This window comes from Ailuropoda melanoleuca, chromosome 13 (assembly GCF_002007445.2).
Source record: "Ailuropoda melanoleuca isolate Jingjing chromosome 13, ASM200744v2, whole genome shotgun sequence".
NCBI classification, from domain to species: Eukaryota; Metazoa; Chordata; class Mammalia; order Carnivora; family Ursidae; genus Ailuropoda; species Ailuropoda melanoleuca.
The window spans coordinates 41,946,985-41,963,368 of NC_048230.1; the positions used below are offsets into that span (position 1 = coordinate 41,946,985).

General features: G+C 58.8%; 2 protein-coding genes across 2 annotated transcripts; both read left to right on the forward strand.

The window, feature by feature from the left end:
* The first annotated feature begins 407 nt into the window (after positions 1-407).
* C13H17orf99 (chromosome 13 C17orf99 homolog) lies at positions 408-10,767 on the forward strand. Its single transcript, XM_034640988.1, has 6 exons — positions 408-1,115; positions 1,528-1,560; positions 7,733-8,032; positions 9,228-9,497; positions 9,667-9,763; positions 10,272-10,767. Exons 1-6 carry the CDS (start codon positions 941-943, stop codon positions 10,357-10,359), a joined length of 963 nt encoding a protein of 320 aa, XP_034496879.1. The 5' UTR covers positions 408-940; the 3' UTR covers positions 10,360-10,767.
* A 2,601-nt stretch (positions 10,768-13,368) lies between these two features.
* SYNGR2 (synaptogyrin 2) lies at positions 13,369-15,691 on the forward strand. The gene is made up of 4 exons (XM_011223872.3): positions 13,369-13,477; positions 13,613-13,948; positions 14,357-14,496; positions 14,576-15,691. Exons 1-4 carry the CDS (start codon positions 13,369-13,371, stop codon positions 14,771-14,773), a joined length of 783 nt encoding a protein of 260 aa, XP_011222174.1. The 3' UTR covers positions 14,774-15,691.
* Positions 15,692-16,384: the final 693 nt, after the last annotated feature.

Below are 16,384 nucleotides of genomic sequence, written 5' to 3' on the forward strand. Positions count from 1 at the left end.
GGATCCCCAGGGGCGGGACAGCTTCCCTGAGGAAGGCAGCCAAAATGGGCGTTTCCCCGCACAAACTAAATGAACCTGTCTGGCAGCCCCAGCCTTGGCTCCCGAGGAGCCCCGCTGCCTGGGGCAGGCACGTGCCAGGGGTCGGTTGTGGGGCTGGCTGGGTCCTGGCCCACACCTCACCTGCCCCCTCCATTCTCTCTGGGCTCCAGGCTGCCCTGAGCCCCAGCCCTGAGGGGTCCCGCCCGGTCCGGCCTTAGTGTTCTTAGAGGTTTCCTGGCTCACCGCCCCCTCCTTCTGGGAGCTCTGCTGCAGACTGCTGAAAGGCCATGCCACCGCAGATGATGTGGTTTGACCTCCTTCTGGTCCAACTGGCACCGGGTCCAGACCCTGGGGAATGACCCACTGTCCACCGGCATGAGGAAGGGCCCCTTCACTCTCTGAGCTGTCACACGGCATCATGCTCCCGGGGTGACCAGGGGCCTCATCCGGCCTGTGCTTTAATTTGGGGCCTGAGCCCAGTGTCAGCCAGCCAGCAGGTGCCCCAAAGGTGGTCACTAATGAACGAGTGTGAGATGGACAGAGGGGGCCTCTCCTGCCTGCTTCTCTAATAGGTCCAGCCCACCAGGTCTCCTGCGTGTATGTCAGACTCCCCTGGGGGGTTTGGGAAGGACCTTCGCGATGACAGGCCCATCCCAATAATCCAGAATAAGGATCCTATCTCAAAATCAGAAGATTAGCAACCTCAATACGCCCTTGGTGGGGAAAATACACATTCCAGGGGTTAGGACGTGGGCGTCTTCCTCCCCAACAAGCCCAGTACAGCTCAGCAGTGGGGGCTGAGCGTAAGCCCTGGTTTGGCTCCAAGGCCCAGGGGCCTCCTCATCCCCCCGGAGGGTGTGGGGGCCTAGCTGTTCTGGGCCCAGCCCTGGTTGCTGAGGCCATGGGGTGCTGTGGCCTCCGGGTTATCTCCCTGCTGCAGGCACCCACCCTAGGAGCATCCCAGGGGCCCCAGAGTGGAGGTGGTCCTGCTGAGGGAGCTCCTGCGAGCCTGATCAGAGGCCCTTACTCCGGCGGAGGCATGAGGCTCCTCCTGCTTTTCTGCTGGGCCATGCTGGGTGAGCTAATGGGGACGTCATCGGGGGCCGGAGGGACCGCTGCCAGGGCCTTGGGGAAGCAGGCTGAGGGTGCAGGGATGCCGGTGAGCACAGGAGAGGGACCCGGAGGCACGGACACTTCCAGAAGCATGAGGACAGAGAAGGAGATATGTGGGCTTGAGTCTCAGACCAGCCCCTTACTGCACAATGTGGCCCAGTGATCGCGTCACTGTGCTGGGCCCACTATTTACGCATCCACAAAATGGCTGATGATACTGAATGTTGTGACCTCGAAAGAGCTTCTGTGAGTGAGGACGCTTGCTGAATCCTGGGGCTCCCTTCTGGCCCTGGCAGGAGGCTCTCTGGGTGGTCTCTGGCCTCCCCTCCACCCTGGGCTCCCTGCTTACTGCCTTCACACCCTCCCCTCTTCCAGCCGCCGGCAGCTTCTCCGTGGGGCAGGAGCTAGGTGAGTAGCCCAGCGCGCTTGAGGGAGATGGTGGGTGCCGTGGTGGGTGCCGTGGTGGGTGCCGTGGTGGATGTCGTGGTGGGTGCCGTGGTAGGGGCCTTGGTGGCTGCCGTGGTGGCTGCCGTGGTGGATGTCGTGGTGGGTGCCGTGGTGGGTGCCGTGGTGGCTGCTGTGGCCAGGGGAGGCTGCTGACAGTGAGCGGGTGTGTGGCGGTGGTCAGATGGACAGTTCTGGAATTGGCCTCAACCCCTGCAGGGCCCTGGAGGGCATGGAAAGGAGCAGCGTGAGCAGGCCAGTGGGGGGCCTCCAAGGGACTTGGGGCAAGGAAAGAGCTGGCTTCCAGCTGGGCTACGAGGGGGGGAGGGAAGGGGAGCAGAGGTCGTGTCCCAGTCACTCTACCCCAGGTGCCCGATCTGGAGCAGGTCTGCCTAGTGGGTGTGATCCCAGCGAGGGCAGGGGCATCGGGGAGGGGGCGCCGAGGAAGTCCAGGCTCCCCCAGAGTTCCGGCAAACAGTCTCTCAGAGGCAGCTGGAGGGCACGGCGCCCCTTCTCCACCAGGGGGTGGTACAGAGCCAGGGGGAGGGGATGTCTCTGGTCCCACCTCCCCGCGTGCCCCCTGACTTGTCGCCACCATNTGGGGGCGGGGCTGGTGTTCCTCCCTGACTTGTCGCCACCATCACCTCGCCTGGGTCACCGGGTCACCAAGCTGGCATCATCTGTCTCTGTTCCATTGAAGGGTGGGTCTCGCTTGAATGCGGCACAAGCAGAATTATCATTTCCTCATTTGCTTTAAAAACAAACACGTCAGTCCTGGTGTTTCTGCTAAAAAGAGAGCGGCTGGAGGCGGCAGACATTTGCGTTCCCGTTTCGGGAAGTACCTGGCCGGGGCTGGTGGGCCCCCCTCGGCCCCTCACTTCTGCTCAGTCTCTTGCCCAACAAGCCCTGCTAACTGAGCCCCAGAGAGGCCAGCTAGGAAATCATTCACGCCTTCAACAGAGACTGCTGGAGCACTGTTTGGTGCCAGGCACTGTTCCGGGCCCCAGGATGTGTCCACAAGGTGCAGAAAAAAACAAAGATACCCCCCTTTCCCATAGCTTATATGCCAGCGGGGCCGGGGGGAGGGGACGGATGACGATGACGGTGACAGTAAGTACCTTCCACAGTGTGCTGGAACCCGGTAAGTCCTAGAGAGAAGCAAGCAGGGAAGAGTGGAAGGGAACACGGGGAAGGGCGGGGAGGCTTAGCATGTATTGGGAGATTGTCACTGAGAGGGGGACACCCAAGCAGGGACACGAAGGAGATGGTGGGCAGCATGAGCCTGGACCTGGCCTGCGGGGCCTGAATGCCCAGTGTGGGGAAGCAGTGGGGAGGGGAGAGCTCAATGTGGAGGAAGGTAGAGTAGGGAGGGCTCTGTGGGCGCAGCTACAGGGGGTGGGGTTTGCATGGAAGCCATGATCTGGTTTGCTCTTCAAAGCTGCTGTGTTGAGAAGAGATGAGATGGGGACGAGGGGTAGAATCTCAGGGAGCCATCAGGCTGTTCCGGGGATCCAGAGGAGAGATCTGGTGATAGCCAGAGCCCCAGGGAGAAGTGACCAAGATATATTCTGAAGGTCAGGCCAGCAGCATGTCCTGAGGGGCGGATAGGATGGGAAAGAGCTGGGGAAGATGATCCCAAGGTTTTGGGCCTGAGCAACTCGAAGGATTGACCAACAAAGTGCAGCCTTACGGTGGAATGTTATGCAGCCAAACGCTTCCGTGGGAGCAAGAAGCAGGGCACAAGATATGGGAAGTTAGGGAACTGAAGAGCCAGGATGTTGGAAAGATGATGTCTGTGTATTTTGAAATCCCCAGGCACTGTGGCCGGTGTGGTATTGAGAGTGGTAGGAACCAGGGGCAGGAACCTTCAAGGAATGATGGGTGTTTCCAGGTAACTGAGCCAGGGGAGCAGGGTAGAATACGTCTGAAGACAAGAGGTTCAAGCCTGGTGTTTAGGGAGGAAGGAGGGAGAATAGTCCAGAAATGCCAAGAGGATGTCCACCCCTGTCCTCCCTGGTCAGTGCTGGGGAGGCTGCAGGCACCCCACCACCTGAGACAACCGCGGATGCTGGCTCCTGTAGGCATCGGTGCGGTGTTGGAGTGCCAACCAAGCTTATGTTCCAGAGGGTTCCGAGGGAGAACGCCAGGATTGGGAAGGTTGGGGAGGCGGTGGGGTAAAGGGGGATGCACACAGAGCCTCCTAAGGGGGGGGGCAGGCGGGAGGATGACCTAGGGGTCTGGGGGTCCTGTGGGGCTGCCATGACCGCACAACAGTGTCCTCCTTCAGGGGGTGGCTGTCTGCATGATGTACGGATTCGAACTAGATCTTACTCCCGAGAGCGAGCGGAGGAACCTTGATGGAGTGTCCTCCGTTTATTCCTAAAACCTGTGTGGCATTTCTCAGCGAGGTTCTAGACCACTGCAGAAGAAGCCCTTGAAGGGGTGCTTTCTGGGGCTGCTGTGCGGAATTACCACAGGCGAGGGTGGTTTAAAACAATAGCAAGTCGTTCTCACCCAGCTCTGGAGGCTAGAGGTCTGAGATGGGGCTGTCGGCAGGGAGAAGCCGAGCCGGGCCTCCTCTCTCCTGGCTCCTGGTGGCTCCTGGCAGTCCTAGTCATTCATGGCTGGTGACAGCATCCCTCCAACCTCTGCCAGCATCTTCACGTGGCCTCTCCCTACGCGTGTGGGTCTCTGTCTCTCCTGTTAGTAGGGTCACCCTAATCCACAATGGATCCCTGGTTTGCATCTCTAAAGACCCTATTTCCAAATAAGACTCCATTCACAGGACCAGGCGGATACGGCTTGACCATATCTTTTTTGGAAGACACAATTCAACCCTCGACATGTAGGCTGCTTGTTCAAAATCAGATCCCTGGATACCCCCTCCCCGCCCCCCGCCACCTTAGGTCTAATACATCGGATCTCTAGGGGCACCTGGGTGGCACAGCGGTTAAGCGTCTGCCTTCGGCTCAGGGCGTGATCCCGGCGTTATGGGATCGAGCCCCACGTCAGGCTCCTCCGCCATGAGCCTGCTTCTTCCTCTCCCACTCCCCCTGCTTGTGTTCCCTCTCTCGCTGGCTGTCTCTATCTCTGTCAAATAAATTTAAAAAATCTTTAAATCGCCAAGCCTCTGGTTATCACAGACACAAGTCTGGAGGCGGGGGGGGGGTGATCCTGAAGGGCCTCTGAGCCATGGAGGGCAGCAGCTCCGAGGTCCCCGCATCCACCCCAAGGAGCTTCCTTCTCTCCTTAGCAACAGAAGGGGGCTCCGCGTGGCCACCCACTCAGCCCAGCCCAGCCCAGCTTGGCTCAGCTTCTGGTCTGAGCATGGGCCTGTGTCTTCACACTGAGTGTGCCGTCCCCTCCTCCGACACTAGGACGTACTTGATGAATTTTTAATTGAATGCCAGACCTCGAATTACTGTTGGGCTAAATGCATAAACTGAACGATCAACAGACAGAGACCACACCAGTCTTGTTTGAATAGAAAGTGAATGCCCCGTTGCCTAGTGCAGTCAGAAGTGACTCTGGTCTGTGAGTTTATGTAAATCAAGCTTCTATTATTGGCCCTCGAAATGGAAACTAAGGCAGCCCAGCTTTTTCTTTCAACTTTTACTAGTCGTTTCCCCCCAGGAAGGGAGCAGAGAAAAGTGTCATGGCTGATACTGAGCCCCCCCAGCCCCTATTTCCCCCTGTGGAGGGAGATTCAGGCCCCAAGAGCATCTGGGCAGTGAGGAGCTGGCCCTCTGGCCCCAGGTTGCACCCACAAAGTTCCTGGCGGCAGTGTGCAAAATGGTGCCCCAGAGACCACACTGGGCACTCCGTACAGCTTTATTTACTTCAAATCCAAGACTTTGCGCAAAAGCCTGTTTGAAAAAAAAAAAAAAGTACTAATATATGGGGGTTCTCATGCTGTTGAGAAAGAGGCACAGATGAGAACACACTTGTCGATGTCTGTGCAGCCCTGGGCAGGGCTGGAAATCTGATTCTGGAAGGCTGCTGATAGTTGTCAAGACCACGGTTTCTCAACCTGGACCCTTCTGACATCGGAACTGGACGGTTCCATTAAGGGGGCTGTCCTGTGCGTTGCTGGATGTTTTAGTGACATCCCTGGCCTCTACCCACGAGATGCCAGGAGCGCCCCCTTCATGGCAACCAACAATGTCTTCAGACACAAAAGTCCCCTGGAAGCAAAACCAAAACCGCCCCTGGCTGAGAACCACTGGTCTAGAAAGAAATGTGCTTAGTGGTCAGAAATTTTAGGATTCCTAGGAAATGTCTCTGAAGGAAGCACATTCTAGTTGGTTCCAGGTCTCTGATGGCAGTGTGGTTTCCAGAGCCAGTGTGTCCTCCCAGTGGGGCAAGAGTGGTGCACGAGGCGAGGATAGTGGGATTTCATCAACCCTTTCCTCTACGCCCCCGAGCGCTGCCCGTACACACTCTCCCTGAACAGGCACAGAACGCAGCCTCCCTCCCAAATCCCCATTGAGAGGCAGCCTTGTGTCCTCCTAACGTCTGTCTGGGAGAATTCAGTAGGGGCAGCAAGAGGCCCAGTAGGAAGCTCTTAGAAACGTCTTCTGTGTCACACTGAATCCAGGATCTGCCTGCAACACAGAGCAGTTATTCCAGACAGAGAGGCAGTCTTGCTGGAGGACTGCAGGGTGTAACTGGAGAGTGGGTCTGGCCCCGCGGCCCCCAGGTGCTGGCAGCACCCAGTCTCCTCCGAGGGCCTCTCCTGCTTTCCCAAGTGGCCTCTTTCTCTCTGGCTCAGCTCACCCCTGTGGATCTGGGTAATACCCTACCCTCTAACCGTCCCTTTAAACCAGATGTTGGCTGCTCTGGGTGCAGGGGCCTGGCCAGCTGCCCTGCATCCTGGGTCCCCTGCTGGGTCTGGCACAAGCAGGAGGCCTCGGATAGCAGAGGGGAGACAGGCATTCAGTGTGCAACTGGACAGTAACTGCCTATTCATGAGAGGGCGTCGTTCAGCCAACAAACAGTAGATTTCTGGTCTCCTGCCTTGGGCCGAGGGTACAGTGACATGCAAGAAGGACTCCAGCGCCCGTCCCCTGCCACTTACAGTCGACCAGCTTGTTGAATCTAGAAGTTGAATTCAGTGTCAGCTCTCCTGACCTGTGTCCCACACTTCTCCGTGCTTCCTACTCATGTTCTAATTTCATTTTATTTTTGTAGGAAAATGTTCTGGGCAAAAAAAAATCTAAGCCCCAGAGATAGACTTTTATCCAGGAGGGCTTTCTTTCCTTCCTCCCTCCTTTTTAAAATTGAGGTAAAATTCACATAACACAAAATTAACCATTTCGAAGGGACGAGTCAGTAGCATTGAGCGCGTCCACAATGTTGTGCAACCATCACCCTATCTAGTTCCAAAGCATTTCTGTCAGCCCGAAAGGAAAGCCCCGACCCAGGAGCAGTCACTCCCTGTCTGCCCCTCCCCCAGCCCCTGCCAACCGGCAATCTGCTTTCTGTCTCGGGATTTTCCTATTCTGGACATTCCACATGAATGGAATCGAAGATAGGTTGCCTTCTGCATCTGACTTCGCTCCCTCTGCGTGCTGGTTTTTTTTTTTTTTTTAAGATTTTATTTATTTATTTGACAGAGAGAGACTGCCAGCGAGAGAGGGAACACAGGCAGGGGGAGTGGGAGAGGGAGAAGCAGGCTCCCGGAGAAGGAGCCTGATGCGGGGCTCGATCCCAGAACAGTGGGATCACGCCCTGAGCCGAAGGCAGATGCTTAACGACTGCACCACCCAGGCGCCCCTCCGCGTGCTGTTTCTAAGGCTCGTCCGTGCTGTAGCATGAATCAGAACGTCGCTCCTTTTTATGGCTGAGGACTATTCCATCGTGTGGCCAGACCACGTTTCACTTATCCATTCATCCACGGGCAGATGCGTGGGCCACTTCCGCCTTCTGGCTGCCGTGAATCGTGCCGCCGTGAGCCTGTGCGCACGTAGCTGTTAGAGTCCCTGTTTTCAATTCTTTGGTTTATATCTAGAAGTGGGATTTGCTAGGTCATATGATAATTTTTTAACTTTTTGAGGAACCGCAAAACCAGCATTTTCTTAAGGTGCTTGATCAATGTTGGTTTCCTTCTTCCCCCTCTGACCCTTTCACCTGCCAGAAGTCACCCCTGAGACCTTCATCGCCTACAAAATCCTGGAGGTTTTCCCCAGAGGACGCAGGGTGGTCATAACGTGCCACTCACCCCAGGTACCCCCGCCCGTCACCTACTCCCTCTGGGGCAGCCAGGGCACCGAGGTCGCCAAGAAGGTGGTGAAGACCGGAGACCCAGCCTCCTTCAGCATCAACGTCACGCTCAAGTCCAGGCCAGACCTGCTCACTTACTCCTGCCAGGCGGCCTCCCCCTGGGGCGTGCACTCAGCCAGCACCAAACTGCAGATGTACTGGGAGCTGTGGACCAGTGAGTGCACGCTGGGGGCTGGGATGGGGGCAGGGTCTGGGCTAGAAGGCAGGAGACTGGGGACAGGACAGGTTGCTCACCTCCAAGGCCACTCTGGGTCCCTTAGGCCTGTGCCCAGAACAGTGTAGCTCCTGGCTGGGCCCCAGCGGGGGCCTTTGGTGCAGGCGGAAGTGACCAGGGCCTGGGCCCCATCAGTTGAGCTCTGGCCTCATGCTGATAGAGGAGGTACTTTTTGTGCTTTATCTAGTTGAATCTTCACAGCAGCTGGAGGGTGGGGTTTGTGGTTCCTGGCCTATAGAAAGCCCTTGGTGATTAAGAATGTCACCCCCAGGCCAGGGGCAAAGGCTGGTTTCACCCCACTCTGACCAGCCCCAGAACCTGTGTTCTTCCCACTTCGTCCCTGATCTTAATTCAGGTGTCCCTCCTGGTGGGAGGCCCAGGGCTGGAGGATGTTGCACAGGGTGGGCCCCTGGCCCCCTGACCCCACCCCTGAGAGGAGCCTGCCTAGTGAAGGAGGGCCCAAGGTGTGGAGCCCTATGGTCAGCGTTCAGGTCTCCACACTTACAGGCTATGAGTCTTGGGCAAGTCACTCAACCTCTGTGGGCCTAGTTGCTTCATCTGCAAAACAAAAATAATAATAGTTCCTATCCCAGGAGGGTAGAAAAGCTTCAGCGGAAGCCTCTAGTAGGTGGTCAGTATGCCATAAGGGGTGGTGGTTGTTACTCACCCGTAAGGCTATTTTTAGCATTAGGCTGAAGGCCCTGGGGGATTCTAGAATCTAGAATCTTGTGAGAGTTCTTGTTCTGAAGGAACTATTCCAGTAAAAGAGCCAAGACTGAAAGAATATAAATAGGGTTGCCAGATAAATTTCGCCCAGGATATAGTTAGTCAAACCAACAAATTATTCATTTTTCACCTGAAATTCAAATTTAACTGGGCATCCTGTATGTATTTTTTATTTGGTAAGTCTGACAACCCAGGATATGCCAAATGTGAAATTGCATAGTACACACTGCAAATAGGGCAGAAGCTCAGACACGAGATAGGGGGAGTAATCCAGAAGGCTGCCTGGAGGAGGTAGCAATAAGAGTTAGGCTTCCAGGCTCAGTAGGCATTTTGTAACAAGGAAATTTGCTGGGGAGAGGGTAGTAAAGTCACCCAGGCACGCCCGTGCTAACCTCTTCCACCCTACCAGAGCCCGTGTCCCAGCTGCAGGCGAACTTCACCTTGCTGGACAAGGCATCGGGCCCCAGGGTAGAGATTTCCTGCCAGGTGTCCTCAGGCAGCCCACCCATCACCTACAGCCTGGTCGGGAAGGACGGGTCCGTCCACACGCAGCAGAGACCGAACTACGGGCAGCCTGCCAACCTCTCCTTCACCCTTACCAACACGTCCAACTGGCTCCAGTGCCAGGCTGAAAATGACATCAGTGTCCAGTCCAGCCCCTTCAAGATGGTGCCCCCAGGTGAGAACTCCCCTTGGTTTCCAGAGGGACAGCTGGCACTCTGGGTACGGCAGTGGGAGACAGAACTCCGCCTCGCCACCGTTAAGAGCAGGGAAGGGCGCTGTGAAGCAGCCATGCCCCTCCGGCCCTGCCTAAGGGCGGCCAGCTCAGCCACCCCCCTCCCTCACAGGACAGCTGCCCCAGGGGGCTATCGTGGTGCTGACTGGGAGCCTCACCTCCATTGCAGCTGTCACCTCCTGGTTGCTAGGCCCGGCCTTGTGGACCAGGTAGGAAATGGGTGCAAGGTTTCGGGGCACAGTGAGGATGGCGGGTGGCGTATGGACCACCAGGAGCCCGGCTGGAGGCAGCGGGTGGTGGGTTTGCAGGACAGGGCTGGCCGCCAGGCAAACAAAGGGCCATGTGGCTCATGCGTGACTTGCAAATTTCACGAAAGGCCTGCTGGGTGCCACGTGCCTGCTGAGGGCTCCCACATCCCTGGCTTTATCCGACCCTGATTAACTCTCCCCGTAGCCCTGTGGTGGAGTCACTTGGCTTCTGGGTGGGGCGTTCGCCTGTCTCCCTGATGGGTCTGAGGAGGGACACCACGAGTCGGGATGATGCCCCCCTGGGGACCAGGGTGGATGAGGAGCTTCTGCTCTCCATGGCAACCACAGAAGCCAGTGCTTCCCGGCTGGTGACATGAGGCAGGGCCAGGCCTCCTGGGGTTCCCTCTCCAAGGATCTCACTTCACTGACTTGTAAAGTGACCAGGGCCTTTGTGTCGTCTGTCCCCCGGCCCCGCAGGCCTCTGTGTGCTCCACCTGTCTGGCCTTTGGGAGCTGTCACCTGTGCCCCGTGAACTTCTCACCTCCCTGGGCCTCTAGGATACTGCCATCTCCTGGTTGTCTTCCTCCCTCCCTGGCCAGGCTTCTCAGCAGCCATTGTCTGTCTTTGGTAGTCCCCTTGTCTCACCTCTGGGTCCCTCCCTCCCATCTCTGTCCCTTCAAGAGGCCAGACTCATGGGAAAGCCATGTCACCTCTCTGAGCCTCTGTGTTCCCTTCTATAAAATGGGGTATAGAGACAGGGCTCTCACTCGCCATGTGACCAGGGGCCAGTGCTTGTCCTCTTGGTGATTCAGTTCCCTCCCCTTCATTTAGTGGGGTGACTAAGCCTTACACCCCTTCTGCTGCCCAGGGCACTGATGCACTAGGCACCATAAAACTCCCAGAGGCCTTGGGAGGGGGCGGCTGAGAGGTGTGTTTGCCTAACCTGGAATCTTAACTCCTTTGTCATCAAGGCTGTGACCAGAAGAGGCAGGCCTGGCAGAGTCCCCTCAGGAGGGCCCTGGTCTTTGTCTATTGCGGAAGGACCCACCATTTGAAAGAAGAAAAAGACTGCCAGCCCTGATTCTTGGAGCCTGGTGCTCTTCCATGAACGCACATGGTGTTAGGCTGAGGATTTTAGGATGGGGTGGGCTGTGATGGAAGGGGAGGTCCATACGAAGGGGAGGCTCTGTGTGACCCCTGTCTTCACCCCTCAGCTGCTTGTCACCGTCCATGCAGGTCCAGGGAGAAAGTGGGGTACATTGTGAAAAGGCCCAGCTGCACCAGCCCACCTCCCTCACAGCTGTTCCCCTTTTCCCTGGAGTGGCACCCCGTCTCTGGTGGCCTAGTCCTCTGGCCCCACCTACTCACCTGTCACAGTCAGCTCACCTGGGAGGACTCTGAGCCCTCCTCTGGCCAGCACCCCCTTAATCCTCACTTGCAACTAGCAAAAAGTGTCTGGAGTTTTTCCTTGCCAGTCAGCTTGTGGCCCCTAGGGAACGCACCCCCTCACCCCACCCCCACTCGGCCTTCCCTGTTCAGATGCTCTAAACCATTTGGGGGTGTGCTGGGGGAGGAGAATTGGATTAAACCCTGTCCTCTGCCTGTCACCCTGGAAACTTGGTTTCTGTTCGCACACCATCTTGGGCATGGAAGTCTGAAGTCATACATACTTGGGACCTGGTCCAGCCGGGGAAGATTTGGCGGGGGTGGGGCTGGGGGGGCTCGACGCCACCCCAGGCTTAACTCCAGAGAGAAGCAAAGAGTGACAGGCCAGTCAGAGAGGGCGTCCAGGCTGTGGCCTGCGGTTTTGGATAGAATGGGGAGAGAAGAGGGGGTGCTTATGAGCCTGGGTGCTGGGCAGGTGAGACCCAGACAGGCACCGGGCGAGCTTCCTGGAGAAGGCGGGAGGGCGGGGGCAAAATGTGGGTGGGGTAGAGGGGCGGGCCCTCCTTGCGTCCCTCTCTTCCTGAGCACTCTCTGGCCCTTATCTGGGAGAAGGGGGACGCGGCCCGGGCCACGGGGTGGGCTGGACGACTGTCCGCGGCCGAACGCAGGCCCCGCCCGCTCTACTCGCCACTGGCGGCGGGCCGCACTTTGCCCTCGGTCCCTGGGGCCACGCCCCGGAGGGGGTTGCCGCGAGCTTGCGAGCGCGACAGGTGGCGGCGACCGAGGCCGGGAGGGTGCGGGTGGCGCGCGTGGAGCCGGCGAGAGGGCCCGGATCCCGCCGCCCTCCCGGCCTAGGGCCCCGTCGGCTCCCACCCAGGGGCCCCAGCTTCCCCCACCTTCTCCTGGCCCCCGCTGCCCCCCACCGGCCGGGCCCCGGCGCGGGGTGGCCCGGAGGCGCCGCGGGGAGCAGGCCTGTCGCCCTGCTGGCGGTGGGAGGAGCTTGGGGCAGCTCCAGGACAGGTGGCCGGCGTGCTGGGACTCCGTGCCGGGGGAATTCGCCGGAAAGGGGCTTTCCAAAGCCACGTGGGGTACCGGGGCAATCTGGCTCCCTGAAACAGTATCTCCCTTCCACTCTGGAGCAGGCCGCGGATCTGCTTCCCCGCAAGATCAGGGGACCCCAGGATGTACCCTTCCCTGTGAGGGAGGGGAGTCCTCCAGCACCAGGTTGGGGATGGGGGGGTGATCACAGGCTCTTGGACAACCAGCTCTGGAAGTTGGAGAAGGTGTTAGAGAGTGGGCAGGCAGAAGGCTGGAACTGAAGTGCCCATGCCATGCCTTCCTGGGACTGGAGACTTCTGAGGTGCCCTAGTGGCACCCATGCCCCCTCCCTGCCCGATCGTGGGGTCTGTTCCAAGGGGCAGATGCCCCGGGTGTCTGGACGGCTGTGCCAGGAGTGGGGCCTGGCACACTGCTCCCAGCATCCCGGAGTTCCGGCTTCATCTCCCGCTGGGGGTGGGGCTTGTGACTGCCAGCTCCAGAGCCTATTCACAGACCTTGTTCCAGCAGGGCAGGGCGGGGGAGAGGCCTGGGCCCCTCCCCGTGAGAGCCAGGTGTCCAGATTGTCCTGCATCCCAGCATCTGCTGACATGGGGTGGTGGCCTGGAAGTTTGGGGAGGAGATGAGGTGACATGAGGCTGCTCCCAAGGGCCTGGAGCCCCTCCCAGAGTTCTGGCTGGCATGCCCCCTTGCACCCCCAACTGGGACCAGCAGGGTTCTGAGTGCAGAACTGTGTCCACAGGGCCTGCCAGTCAGACTAGCCGGGGGTGTCCTATGCAGACAGGACTCACTTATGGGCAGGAAGCAGGCTGGGGTTCCCTCAGAGGGGAGAGTCACGATACCAAAGAGGCCAGTAGTCCTTGTAGGAAGACGGCTAGCCAAACTGGGGAGGCCAGGCTGGAGCAGGAAAGAGTTGGAGGGGGCACCAAGGAGTGGGAGTCTGGGCCACGGTCTTCTGCTCAGAGCGCACTGGCGTGCCTCTCCTGAGCAGGGGGACTTGTCCGTCCCCGAGGTGTTCAGGCAGAGGTTGGGCGCCAGAGAGGAGACAGGCAGAAGATAATCTGGGGGCGAGGCTCCAAGCCTGGGTTTCTGTAACTTTGTGGCCCAACTCCTATTGAACCACGATGACCTCTCCTCGCAGCCAGCTGGGGCGGGGCAGTCCCTCTCAGGAGATCCCCATCCGTTCCCCACTGCCCCCCAGTCCAGGAATTCCCAGCCGTGCCCCTGCTGATGGTGGCTGTGCTGGTGTCTGCTGCTGGCCTGGGAGAAGGGAGTAGGGAGAAGTGGGGACCGTGCACCAGGAGGCAACTTGCTTATCAGCTCACGCCCCAAGTTCAGAAGGGGCCATGGTGCCTGACCCCCCCTAAGGGGAACAGCAGCAGTGGGAGAGCCCAGGGTCCCCATCATGTGTGCCCCCCTGGGGGTTGTCTGACGACCACTCAGCCCTTCCCCACCTGTCCCCTCAGGTCTTTGCCTTGATCGTGTTCTCGTGCATTTTCGGCGAGGGCTACGTCAATAACCACCGCTCCGAACAGAAATACTGCGTTTTCAACCGCAACGAGGATGCATGCGGCTATGGCAGCGCCATCGGGGTGCTGGCCTTCCTGGCCTCGGCCTTCTTCCTCGTGGTTGACGTCTATTTCCCCCAGATCAGCAATGCCACTGACCGCAAATACCTGGTCATCGGCGACCTGCTCTTCTCAGGTACCTGCTACCAGCGCCCCCGTTCTACTTGGGGGAGGTGAATAGGAGCAGGCAGTGTTCCCCAAAGCCCTGGGGCTCTGGGACTGCAGGGCCTCGGCAACCTCGGGAGGGGCCCGGAGCAGCCCCGGGTCCCCCGCCCCACTCAAGCAGACAGACTTGCACAGGGATTTCTGTCGGTCTGCCGAAGCCCACCAATGTCGAGTCATGGTCACGGGGCTCTGGAGCCAGGCACCCCGGTCCCCACCCTGGCTTCGGCATCAGTGCCCTTTATACTCCTGGAAGCTTCTGGGAGATCCTTGCCCAGGGCCTCCCCCACACCCCTGCCAGCACGGGGGGCCCCTCCTGGGTCCCCAAACAGCCCCTGCCTCCACCATGGAGCTGACCTTGCCCTCCCGGCCTTCTTCCCAGCTCTCTGGACCTTCCTGTGGTTCGTTGGTTTCTGCTTCCTTACCAACCAGTGGGCAGCCACCAAGGAGGAAGATGTGCTCATGGGGGCCGACTCAGCCCGGGCAGCCATCACCTTCAGCTTCTTCTCCATCTTCTCCTGGGTAGGTGGGCCAGGGCGGACAAGGGTTGCAGTATCTTTGGAGAAGGGTGGTGGAAGGCTGAACTCGGGGCTCCCTGCAGGGTGCACTGGCCTCCCTGGCCTACCAGCGCTACAAGGCCGGAGTGGACGACTTCATCCAAAACTACGTAGATCCCACCCCAGACCCCAGCACGGCCTATGCCTCCTACCCTGGCGCGTCTGTGGACAATTACCAACAGCCACCCTTCACCCAGAACGCCGAGACCGCTGAGGGCTACCAGCCGCCCCCTGTATACTGAGCTGCAGTCGGGGATGGTAAGGGAGCCAGAGAGGGTGCTCGGGGGGCCTCCCCCCTAACCCGGACTCCTCCCATGAGCCTTGCCTCCTGGAGCTGTGGCCTCCTCATCCTGTCCAGTGCCTGTCGGAGCCCCCGCACAGCCTGGGGAGCCCCTGCTCCCCTCCCCCACCCTGGGCTGCTGGCGTGGAGCCCCGGCCAGAAGTGCCTCTGCCCCACGGCCTTCACCCACCACTCCTCAAGGGCATTTTTTAGAAAAGGGTTTTTAGCCAGATGTGTTTTGTTACTGCTTTTAATGATCTCCACCCCCACCCGAAAGAGCTAGATGTGCCCGACATGCTGTTTTGACAAGTGCCTTAGCTTCTGTCCTGCCCAAAGGAGCCAGGCTCAGGTCCAGGCCGTGGTAGCCGCAGTTACTTGGGGTTCTGTGCCAAAGATGAGGCTGCAAGCCTTCCACCTGCACTGCGGCTGGTGCTGGGCCGGGGCCCCCTTTCCTGCTCACTCAGGTTTGTTTCCCACCTCCTGGCGCTACCGTGCCTGCAGCCCCGTGCCTGCCCTGGGAGCTGGCAGCCCTGTGCTCACTGCTGTCATGTCTGCTCACTCTTGGATCTGGGGTCCCTACCCTGTGCCTGTGCCTCTGGGCTGCTCTCCTGACAGCAGGCTGGGCTGGGCGGTGCTCGCGGCAGGGGGCACGGGGTAGCACTCCCTTCTCCTTGTTCTCACCCCTTGGCAACAGGGAGGGGCTTTGCCTGACCAGAAACACCCAGCTTTATGTAAATATTCTGCCACTGTTAGGTGTGGGGTGCACCCACAGCCCCTGGGCTGTTCTGAATGTATTAAGGAGCCTTGGGGATAAGATGCACAGATCCTTGGTTCTAGCAGGCAGATTCCAAGACAGAATAAATGTTTTTCTTGCTCATAATCTCCATTGTCATTCCTTGGGCCTCAGCCTAGGGGTCGAGGAGAAATTCCACTCCAGGGTGCACCCTGGGAGGGGGGTGCTTTATGAATTAGCATTTTGAATAGTCAGGGCAGTCTGCCCCTCTGGTATGCCTAGCGCACGCACACACACCCTCGTCTGGGGTCTCATGCCTCCCACTGCCGTCCATCAGCATCTTAAAATAGCACCTAGCTCAGCCTGTAAACAAGACAGCTCTTCTGGATGGCCTTGCCAAGGCCCTGCTATGCCCTTGCTAGAGTTGGGGCGGGGGCACCTGGGAGCTGCCCCACTAAATGCCCCTTCCCTGGTAACCCTTTCCTTCCCAGCGCCTCCTAGCAGTGAGGAGTACCCTGGGATGGCCCACCCCAAGGGAGCAAGCCTATCTCCGGTGGGAGAGGCCAGGGTCGCTGAAGTACCTCGTTTCCCTTTTGGAGCAGTGACAGCAGGGACTGTCAGAAGTGGGCCTGTTAGTTTGAAAATTCTGAGTACCAACTAATACAGTTCTGTGAACACCTTTGTGACTCAGGACCAGTCACTGGCAAGCTGGAGTAGAGCAAAGGGGAGAGGCAAGCCAGGGCAAGGAGGCCACCCCGGAACCCTGATCCCATCTGCACCTGGTTTGGGGGAGAGGGAGCTTGCCCACCCCAGTGGATTCTTGCTTCCATGCAAGCCGCT